Raw genomic sequence first — 11,674 nt, forward strand, 5'->3', positions numbered from 1 at the left:
TGTTTTGTGTGTAGTACTCAAATAACTTATAAATTATTCAATTTAATTTTAAAAAAATTGTGAACAAAAGTAGTTTACTTTTGATGGGATTTAATTAACGTTGTTTTCAAAAAACAATTTAAAATAAAATTAGATTAATTCCCTCTTGACCTTCATTTTGTAATTACTCTATCATGCAGCAAAATTTTTTAATGCTAGTGAGTATGTTGTACTCTTCCATCGTTTTATCCCATTTATATGTTAATACATTACAAGGATTTGGCAAACTGAAATACTTTAGGGCGGAAATTTCTAGTGCGATACCCTTTTAAGCACAAGAATAAATATTTCGATTGTGGAATTTGGATGTTGTGTTGTTATTTTTTGACAATAAACTGACAATTGAAGCACATCGCACTCAGTGAATTATTTTTAATAAAAATCGAGTAAATAATTGATTTCTTTTTTATTGAATAATTGATTGATTGATTGAGATCATAGCAGACTACAATACGAAATACACAAACGTATTAAACCTAGATGGTTGCATTCCTGTCTGGGAGGTTGCGCTCAAAAATCAAGTAAAGGACAATTAAGCGAGCATTTTTCTTATAGATGGAAGGAAAGTAACCTCGTGATGCCGAAACGCTTCAAAGAGGAAACAAAATTCACTGAGCTGTCAGAAAATATACGCGTGAAGTCGAGCCTCACAAACCCGCCAACAAGTTCATATTGAGTTTAATAATAAACGCTATCAAATAAATCAGCCAACAATGGCGGTTTACACACACGCTTTAGCCCGCGGAATATACCTTTGTTTCATATATCCTGGCGCATCTTTTGACCACGGAATGAAGAAAGATTTCGCCGACAAAGCGTTTGCGTAGAGCCGGCCTAACTCTCCATTCTTGCATTATAAATATTCCATGTTTGTCAAACTTGAAAATTCCCTTTTTTCTTTCCTTTGAATCAGACCGAGCTTCGTGGAAAAAGAAAACATATCCTACTTTGTGTTTTTCCTCGTCAAATCCTCTTGTCGGGCTCAAGATAGAAGGAAAAGCATTCGGGAAACATGGGGTGCAATCACCGACATCAATGGAAGAAGGTAGTTTTTCGTCACACTTTTTGTTTCTATATGTAGAAGCCGTATAAAAACAATAGACACAAACGTTCTTAAATATTATTAACCGACAAGTTGTATGACTCCCCAAGGGGTGCTTGATATGTCTCTATATAGGGACTGCTGAATCATTTGGGTTATTTTTAAGGCCACTGATTTGGTATGTTCGTATGGCCTGCAAAATCGACATTAGATTATAATCAGTGTTTTTTTCATTTTGTAATCTTTATAAAAACAGTAGGTGCACTGTACTATGGTAGAAATTTTTCCAGTGTTTGGATGTCAAAGAAAAAAAATCACGAATTAACAGATTGAGGAGGTACAAAACAGAAAAAAAGTATTTTAAACAAACTGACAGAGCAATAAAAAAACAAGTAGTTCCGTTAACTTGTAGGCAACGGTCAGGCAACATTGTTTACCTTGCACATTATGACATCATAAACACAACGCAATAACACACGTTGACCCATGTATGCGTGGTTTTACTTTGCCGGCTGTTTCTGGTATATGCCGGCAGTAACGTTCATTATCATTAAATACCCTTGGGCCTGGACCTGGTATAATTGCAAGCCGCAATTTGCATATGGTTATAATGTCCTAATATAATGACTAAAATTTCATTGCGACGTTTACTTTCAACAAACCGACACGTTTGCGTTTTACAAACGAAATCACCCTGATAGGTTCGGCGTTGTCTTTTTGATTGGAGTCGTGCAAACCTTTTATATAATGTGAGCTTGTATTTGAATAAAAATAATATGCGACCAATTAAAAAAGAAAACAGAGTTCAGAAACTTTTCTGTCGCAAGTATGTCCCTTGTCAAAATTTGGCGACCGCCTCTTGCCGAACCATCGCGAACTATATTCCAAAATAATTCGAAGCCGTGCAATCACTCGCTTCCGCCTTTTCGCTCGCTTGATCTTTCGGCTTCCAACTTCTCCATCATTTGAATAATCTTCTCGACCTTGCTATCCATTCTTTCGGTCTAACAAAGTACAACGATATAAACTGTGAATCTCTTTGTTTACGTTTCATTATGGTCGTATGTGTTTGTTTTGTCAATGTAGTTGTGAAAGAAAACTTCAAACGTCAATGATTAAACATCATGCACACCCGCTCTATTAGGGCGCCGTCCAAATGAATATCATGAACTGTTATAAGTGTAGCTTAGTTTGGGAAGTACTATTTATGGTTATGCCTTGATGTAATAAAAATCGAACATGGAAATCTTACCCAGCGTTCGAGTCGTAGAAGGCGACCTCCTGCGGTAAACCTTTGCCGGTCGGTGTTTGGAGAACACGTCAGGTATTCACCTGAATATTTAAACGCATTTGTGTAGAGGTGTTAATTGCTATAGTTCCATGTAATAAAACAACTATAATACAATTGACCAAGGGTTTTGCCAGCAACCGGCAAACGCTCGGTTACTGAAGAAATGAAAAAAGTCACGCACCGTCGGTGTAGGAGGCCGGTTTGCCTATAGTTTGATCAAGTCGCCTTTGCAACTCCTTAATTCGCATCATCACATTGGCGTGACCCTGGGAGTATTGTTCCACTACGTCACGCACATCATACGGCTTACGCGATGTCTGCAAACGAAAAGGCCACCGCAGAGTTGAAACGCACACATTAACAATACATTTCCTCGTAAAAGAAGTCACACCTGAAAACGCTTTTTAGCAAGAAAATAGAGGAGAAGTCGCGACGCCCTGACAGCGTTTTTGTAAGACTCAGGCATTCTAAAAAATATAAATTCGTGATCATTCGTATAGCGGCGATGGTGCCACTGCAAAACAACCTACGTACTCGTTAGCAGGGTTATCCTCGAAGTGCAGATCGAACGTCCAAGAACAGAATCCCTTAACCTTCGAGAGCCGAGTTGTGTCTTCCCTCCTGCTGTTATTGGAACCGAGTCTGAACAAGGGGCGGTCCCGCTTTAGAGAACCACCTTTGCTGCGCGTTTCGAATACGTCATCGTGACCACTGCCACTGGCAGTCGATTCATGGTTTTTCGGCAGCTTGTAAGTGCGCCAAGTGCCGATGCAATTTGTGTCCGGCGTTGTAGCGTAGCAACGCCAACTAAAAAAATGAGTAAATCTGAAATTTGTCGAGTAAGTCGTAATGTTGCGCAACGATTAGTAATGTTGGTGCAAAAAATTCGAGGGTATGAAGAGAAATGCCATAGCTGAAATTTTGCTGAATGACATTGTGACATTGCAAACATAATGCATAGGTAATTTCTACGACAATATTTTGGTCACATAGGTTTTAATAACTATAAGAAAGGAACTTACGTTGCCTGAATAAGTGACGCGGCGGCAGGAATTTGTCGATTAAATTGTTTCTGTCTTTGCTTTTGTTGCACTTTCAGAGCAAATCCAGACCCAAGGATCCCCTAAAAAAACGTCGATGCAAATTTTTCCGTCGAAGTTTTGTTTGCTATCCATCACATTGCACAATTTTCTTACCGCAGGGAGAGCAAAAAAGGAGATGGCGAAAATGGAAAAACACGAAGCGATGATCTTTCCCAACCACGTGATCGGCACGTGATCGCCGTACCCGATTGTGGTAACAGTAACCTGTCAAATAATTCCTGTTACATTTAACACAAGATTCAGGGCTTAGAGATGGGTAAAACCTACCACTCCCCACCATAACGCATCGGCGTAGCTTCTGAATTTGCCGGGTTTGTCATCGGATGATTCTTCTGAGAAACATAAAAAAATGTAAGAAAAAGTGCTATTTTCTGGGATTCTTCATGCAGAGTATTTGTTCTGCAGAAGTGTTTTAAAGTGCACAGTGAAAGTCGGGTTTAATAAATCAGCATAATGAAGGATTGTCTGAGGTAGCACCGAAATGCTTTGAAAGTTTCAGTCTTTATAAAGCATGCTGTGTAAAGCAATGAATGCCATTTTATGATACTTAGCATAACAATAAATGAATATATGCAAGTGTGTTACTGATGCTTGGTTTCTCCGCCAAATACACAAAGTATGAGGAAAAAATAAGAGCAAGAAATCCAATGTAAAGTGTCGTGATGAGTTCTTGCCGGTGAATGTAAACCACACTACCTGCAAATATAAGTAAAAGTCGATTGAAACAGTTAGTTTTTTCAGAAAAAAACGAATATTTTTTTATTCCCATGCAAGCTGGAGACAGCGATCATGCAGAGGACTAAGTTCATCCAAAAATCAGAAAACTATATTTGCCTGACAAGGCATTTTTTATTTCCAAAATTATATCTTTGGCAGGAAGTCCTGGCATTGAACGTTCCTGTCTATAAGCAACAAAGGTGTTGCGTTTGTTTTGATAATAACTGCCACCAAAGTTGTTAAATGTCAGATAATATTTTTCTAAAGCGTTCAAAATTCAGACTCATTTTTTTAAAATCGATTATCTGTTGCAAAAACATGATACGGTCGCTCTTAATTCGTTAACTATTCATGAAGCTCTGCTCCTTTTTCAGTTACCTAGTTGCGTAACGATTGGTAATGTTGGTGCAAAAAATTCGAGGGTATGAAGAGAAATGCCAGAGCTGAAATTTTGCTGAATGACATTGTGACATTGCAAAATAATGCTCCTTTTTCAGTTACCTAGCAACCTCCACGTTCCTCCCTGTCGATCGACGTGGAGCATTCGCAGGATCTGCAGAAAGCGAATTCCCCTACAGAAAAAAAGGCGAATACCGATTGAATTTGTAGAGCAAGACATCTTTTAAAAAATATATTATTATAAATTTTACTTCGGTTGAATGTGGACCACGTTGAATGTACGCATACCTGATCGCAGAGGCAGCAAACACATTCCCATTTCTTCCGACCAGTAATATAGTTGCTGACGCACATACAACTGCCAGGTCTAAAAGACACGAGTATTATTTTGTTACTATAAACAATTGCGTTACATGCAATATTATAATGTGCAAACGACACTTTTCCATGGAGCTTTCAGCGTAAGTTCTGCAGGAAACAGTGAAACAAACAGCAGGTTTTTTTCTGATCGTACAATTTCAAGTTACATAAATTTTGCCGAAGCAGAAACGAGCCCCGTGTCTTTCTCGTGCTCTATTGATTAGAGCTTGAAGGAATTTGCGACTTCATGTCGCCGTAACGCATTATTAATAAAAAACGATGACACAAGGTAGCAAATCAATTTCGCCGATATGTGCACATCACGTCAGCCCTCTCAAAGCGGACGTACATGTTTATGTCGTTGCATTCGCCAACTAAACTTCCAAAGTTTAAAAGGTTTAAAAATGTGATAGAAAGTTAAAAGGGAGGAATTGAAAGAACACTCGTTTTTATTGTAAACTCGTAAGTGCAAAAATACAATATGTTGTTGTTCTTGCACTTATCAGCACAAAAATTCACACTTGCAAGCATTTGCAAGTCTCCGTCTTACCTATCACGCAAATGGGCTTTCTTGCGAAACGAAATCGTCCCCTCAGTCCTTTGTACTTGCCAATGCTGCCCGCTGACCAAAGTCGAACCACGTACTCAACGCTGAACACCACCACAAGGATAGCTTCCTAAAATCAATTAACCGGTGTTCAACATGAAATATAGACACGCTATGACCTTTGACTGAATTAGGAACAAATCGATATTTGGTTCACGGTTAAGGAGCTACAAAGGACATACTGACATGAACGTACGCTGCTTGTCGAAATGAATATACTTTCAGGTAAAATACTTCCTAAATTTGGTTTGGTCTTGAATATATAAGCAGTAGTGTTCTGATTGGAATATAATTCAAAATTTTACCATGTCATAAAAAGGCGGACAACTTTGCATGTAAATTTGTTAACATACGTGTTGCATAGTTTGCTTACCATGATAAGTAACACTTGCACGTTGTCCGTTTCGTGACCTTCGATAGTGGAAAGGACGCTAAATATAAGGCACACCAGAACCAACATGAATCTGTCAACATGCATTATTTATAACATTTCAAACACTTTTGCGTGGCATTGGCAAAGCAATTTCCAGTAGTGAGGCATACTTTATGAGCGAGCAAAACAATAATAAAAATTATGAAATATTATCACCAACATATAATGCCTGCGAAACGAACAATTTATACTCTGTAATAGCGTTTAGGCAACCACAACCCACAACTTACACTACCACGTGGTAAACGAAGCACTTGACGCCGGTGGGACGCTCGAGAAAGTTGTATGCCTGTTGTTGAATCTTCCTGCGATCAAAAAACTTGCGTCTCTGCTGTAGCTTTGCTGGGTTTACGTCACCGCCTACCATCATGGACAATGTCGACTGACGACCAAAATGACTGAAAAGAACGCAACAAACTGAATGGCAACAACCTGATGCACATTTTTTTGTATTGGATCTAAAACCATCCTTATCAAAGTAACAAAAACTTTCATGTCATCAATAAACAGACAACAACTTTGTATTTCTTACCCAAAGTTGCTAAAACACTGAAGCAAAAGTCAGAAAGTCATAAGCAAACAAACGCAACTTTGTTGTTGTTTACCTATAGTCGATATAAACTAACACTTGCGTGCTCTCCAACCGTTTCTCTGCATTCATACCACAAGCTAAAATGATGCCCTTTCTCTTTAATGTAGGCCCTGTTTGTCTTTTTTCGGCGCGTCGATTATTACCGCTTGGCGGATAACATATGGTCGGTCGAGCCTTTTCGACTAAATATCATCCTGCCTGCTTATTGGTTTAAGTTTACAATGGACTTATATCTATCCTCCTGTTTGTAATCAACTAAAGTGGAACGCAAACGCCCTTACTATGAAGCATTGTGTACTACATCACATATGACATTCTGACATTTTTAGGAGCTGACTTTTGAATCGCGTAGGTATTGATCCCTGCGAACGTAATGCAAAAGGCGAGATGCCCCCGAATGGCTGAAAATGAGTAACGCCTGTAATGGAATTCCACCAGTCATGTCGGGTTTGTTTAATTACGCGATGGATGCGTTCAAGCAATACTCATTTAACCAGAAAGTTGTATTGACTCACTAAACTCTAATGCCTATATGGTGCACACTAATGTTCAACTAAATTTAACAACACAAAAGATATTTGACGGTGGACATCTGATTTCGTGGGTACTCACCGTCTGCTTAGGTGGCGGGTGTACATGATTTCTTCACATTGTCTGGAACTTGAAAGTGTTAGTCGAGGGTCCGCAGTCGAATAGTTTCGATGCTATAAAAAATTGAGTATTGTGTCTTTAAGGCATTTATTGACTCTAAAATAAGTTTTTTAGTGCCCCCAATGGTTATTGCAAAGCATGCATAGAACTCTTACACCCCCGCGCCGTGGACTGAATTAACGAATAATGTTACTGCATATATTTTCTCTTTGAAAGAGACGAAACAATTGGGTTTTTTTTGAAGAGAGAAACTACCGGTAAATCCCGCTGCTTTGTGCTCTGTGTCCTGGCAATTCCGTTCGACACGTTTCCTGACTCTGTGTCCTGCGTTACAACCGATGCATCGGAAAAAGTCTGTGATCTTCGCTCAAGCAGGCTTGTGGTGGCGTAATGTGGCGTTCCCCGAAGGCCGTCTTCCGAATTTGCTTGCACCTCTCTTATTGTTTCCATCGCGCTGTTTAACTTCCAATAAAAATCGATGCCAAACCAAATAATTCAAAACGCGAACGAACCCTGATACTCGTCAATTGTCCCAACAAGTTAGCTTGATTGAAATCCAGTTTACCTGTCTACAGTCACATCTGTTTATACATTGTTTCGAGTACGTACACAGACTAAAAAACAAAATAATGGTTTGCCACTGCCTTGCCAAGTCGAGCGGTTCTTAACGCTGAATATACGCAATCCTCATTGGGCCGCAAAATGTTCACAATATTCGTCTTCAGTTTGGCAGTCATTAAAAAACATAAAGGAGGGCATTGTTGTACGAAACCCGAGCTTTGTTTAATTTGCAATCGATATCAGGAGATCAATTTCTCTCCGCCCCCTATTCAAAAATACAAACATTGGCTATTAAACGTCAGAAAAACCAATCAATGGGTTATTATGGCAATCTGTGCTGTAAAACAATGTTCGTCCGTGTCCGTTACCATGTAAAACGTCTGCCTGGCGGTACGACCTGACTGCTATTGCAAACATACATTATTGCTTCCATGAAACACGATCCGAAAAGTGTTGCGGCACATAAATCACCCAGCACAAAGGGTAGCAAAATTCAACAAAAGCTGTTAAATCTTTGTTCCGATCAAGCGCCGTTTTATGATTAAAACTGTTTGTTTTGCTAAAGACATCTCGGCAGCAGCAGAAACAGTCCTGGTATATTTCCTTCCAAACGCTGATATCTAGGTTGTCGGACAGACTTTCCGACGTACGCAACAGCGGGTCGCCTTAAGTGCTTTCTTGATAAAAACTCTAGACGAGATTAAACCGGAATGCCCAGTGAAGAGAAATAAAAATCCATGGATGCAATACGGAAGGGAGTGACTTTGTTTGGCTCACCCAATGAATCATTTATGGCCCACAAGGAGAACAATAATTCCTTGGGGAAAACGAATGTTTGTCAAAATTAATAAAACACTTTCAAGCAAGTAGTCGAACCGGAATTGAACCATCACAAACCCGAACCCACACAACACATATTTTTGTGATCCGAAGCCAAATCTGAAAAAATCCCTAAAAAAGGGCCAACCTTCAGACTCGAATAGTGCGTCTCTGCGATTTTCTTTTATGACATCGCAAAACGGATTGGAATCGCGTAAATAAATGATTGACTGTGCCGCAACGTTGTTTTATATTTACTTGGTGAGGTTCACGTTGTTCTTTTGCATGGCCGCGATTAGAGAATAAAGTTGGTGCAGATTTAACTTTACATTTAAAAAACTAGTGTAGGCCTAGTATACGTCATCGGGAAGGCTATATATATGTAGTTTGTAAAGCATACAGCGTAAGCTGAACCTACCTGGGAAGGAAAAGTGTTGCATTATTTTATATTTTTTAAATGACCATCTGGTTATGGTTGCCTGTGATCTACAAGGAATTTTTATTTGCGACCGAAAAGCCACAAACACTACTTTTCGTGATCTCAAATTTGAAGTTCGTCCTATGTCTTATGCGGAATAGGTCGTTTTCGCACAAACGACAAACCTTTTCCAGGGTTGGTAGTGTAACATACGTCACAGAAACCAGTGCTTATATTGCGTAATGTTTTGTGTGCAGCATTGCATAAGTTGTAACATACGTCACAGAAACCAGTGCTAATATTGCGTAACGTTTTGCGTGCAGCTTTGCACATGTACTGCATAATTCATTTCGTTTGCGGCATTGCACAAGCATTTGCAAGCCCCGTTACCAGATACATATTTTTTTTCGCAACTTTCGACCCAAATGATCAATACATCGAGTGTTCTTGAATAAGGTGATTAATTTAATATCTTGTTTACCATATAAAATATTATCACAGGATACATTTTTACCTCTGCAATAAACTAACCATTTGAATGCGTCCCAGATTACACGTGAAGGACCACCTTCCGTTAGTGTGCACCAGAACGTGCGAACCAGTGACTCCACAGCACACGTGAATCACCTATATCCAGTTTACATATAACCTCGATGTGTCCTGGCTGACAATATCCTGTATTTTGTGTTCTTGTATTCTATTACTTCGAGCGGTTCGTAATATCACGTGGCATTACTGAACAATCAGCTCTCAACATGGAGAGCTTGAAAAAGCCCAGTGTTCATTGTAAATCCAGTCTAGTCCATTCGCTTCTTTCTTTCGGAACTTATTGCAGAGTTGTAATGCACCGTTTTAATGAAGCTGGTTACAGTTTTGAATGCAATAATTACTTGGGAAATTATCCGAGTTCTGGTTGCTTTATAGAACGAGGCAGAAGCAGGCTTTTGCAGTAGCATGTCATTCCAACGTTGAAATTGGCCGGCGTGAATTCTCTCTTTCTCGACAAGATTTTGGGTTTGCTCCAGAGTTAAAATTTAAAAACGATTAAATTTACAGGAAAAAAATCCATCATTGTGTTTTCGTATATTATATAAAGAGAATAAATCACTAAATTCAGGTTTCCCATGACCATTTGAGACACGTCACCCGTTAAACTCTTACCGGAACGAATTCTTTTACCAGAATAGCGTCCTGGCTTACTTTCGCCTGGATTAAAATAGCACAACACATATGCTGTTTATCCCCACTGCAAGCAAGTTTGGGAAACACTGTACTACACCAACAATATATATATATAATTGCACTTTTCTGTGTATGCGCATGAACATAGATAGACAGTAAACTGCAATCACATTTTCAAAATCAAATAAAAGTTTATATATATCCACAGTACACATCTCCCACATAAGTGCCAATGGCATTAGTCCTGTGTATCGTTGTGTAGGTTGTTGTCAAAACATCAAATACACAAGGAGACATATCAGGAGCGAGATCGTGTAGCTATATAATAAATTATGAAGAAAAGCGCAACAAGAAAAGCAACAATGTAGCACATCATGCGACGGTTTCCACGACCTGAATCCATCATTTTGGAAAACCTGGTAACAGAGCCTCCAAGCAGTCCAGTGGTGCTCATGAAGTCTGATCCCTTTTGATGAAGAAAACAAACAAAACATTACAACATGGTGGGTAAAATAAATACAATTAAAATAGTTTTTTATGATCATACCATGCCTTCAAGGTAAGTGTTGTCATCTTCAACTCCATCTTTCATATCAAGGCTTATCTGCAATAAAACAAGTCCTGTTATAAGAAAACAAAAATTTTTTTGAAGGAAACCTAAACCTTGCACATGATTATGGCAGCTATGAATTAAGTTACCTACATCTAAAGGTTGACAGAAAAAAATGTAATTTTTTTTTATTTATTTATGTAGGCAACCCGTTTATGGCCACACATAATTGTCAGAGCAATGAGACCTCAACCAATAAGATTGAATCTACTAAGTTTATCTATAATAAAGAATGAATTTAGCTGAAAATTTTCAAAATAAATTGACAAAAACAGTGAACATCACTGAACCAGTACAAACCATTTTCAGTTGAGACACTTTGCCAGAAAGCTGGTCAGCCAACCTGTTGTTTTCAGCCTCCATAATATCTTCTCTATTTGGATTTTTGTCATCTGAAATAAACCCTGTGTTCACATACAACGTTTTACTTTCTTTACCAAACAACATCCATTTTTATCGCCCTTTCATTGATCAATTCTTCAGACATGCAATTAAATCAGGTAAGACTAACAGGGCATAACTTCGTACTAACAAGGAACTAGTTTATCGTATATTTTTATGATATAACAAAACACCAAACGTGTATATACCTTTGTTCCAATCAGCCATGATGCTTGGTTATAATTACAACGACGACACAAAATTAACAACTTTTGAGAAACTGTCTTGTTGTCAAAAAAAATCTTGTTGTTGGTTTGACTTGGCTACAGCGACAAATGTAGATTAGTTAGTCGATACAATTTTTGTGGCTTAACACACCAGGAACAACAAGCAATGTGTTTCTGTTACGGCTTCAAAAACAAGCAAATTATTATTTTGTAGCCAAAGTTTTTATTTTAGGTTAGGTTTT

General features: G+C 38.5%; 2 protein-coding genes across 3 annotated transcripts; both read right to left on the reverse strand.

Moving 5' to 3' along the window:
* Positions 1–1,345: 1,345 nt before the first annotated feature.
* On the reverse strand, positions 1,346–7,843 carry LOC145910826 (potassium voltage-gated channel subfamily KQT member 1-like). Its single transcript, XM_082998035.1, has 16 exons — positions 7,490–7,843; positions 7,196–7,287; positions 6,222–6,389; positions 5,932–6,022; positions 5,502–5,628; positions 4,880–4,958; positions 4,694–4,764; positions 4,061–4,171; positions 3,743–3,807; positions 3,569–3,679; positions 3,395–3,495; positions 2,907–3,179; positions 2,764–2,839; positions 2,554–2,689; positions 2,334–2,413; positions 1,346–2,085 (listed from the first exon to the last, which is right to left on the reverse strand). Exons 1-16 carry the CDS (start codon positions 7,682–7,684, stop codon positions 1,990–1,992), a joined length of 1,872 nt encoding a protein of 623 aa, XP_082854161.1. The 5' UTR covers positions 7,685–7,843; the 3' UTR covers positions 1,346–1,989.
* A 2,455-nt stretch (positions 7,844–10,298) lies between these two features.
* On the reverse strand, positions 10,299–11,591 carry LOC145911668 (BET1-like protein). Of its 2 annotated transcripts, none has more exons than XM_082999079.1 (4): positions 11,415–11,591; positions 11,125–11,216; positions 10,762–10,818; positions 10,299–10,680 (listed from the first exon to the last, which is right to left on the reverse strand). In XM_082999079.1, exons 1-4 carry the CDS (start codon positions 11,431–11,433, stop codon positions 10,513–10,515), a joined length of 336 nt encoding a protein of 111 aa, XP_082855205.1. In that variant the 5' UTR covers positions 11,434–11,591; the 3' UTR covers positions 10,299–10,512. The 2 variants fall into 2 exon arrangements, with proteins under 2 accessions (XP_082855205.1, XP_082855204.1); XM_082999078.1 differs by having other exon boundaries at positions 11,125–11,228; positions 11,415–11,589.
* Positions 11,592–11,674: the final 83 nt, after the last annotated feature.

This window comes from Ascidia mentula, chromosome 8 (genome assembly GCF_947561715.1).
Source record: "Ascidia mentula chromosome 8, kaAscMent1.1, whole genome shotgun sequence".
Lineage (NCBI taxonomy): Eukaryota > Metazoa > Chordata > Ascidiacea > Phlebobranchia > Ascidiidae > Ascidia > Ascidia mentula.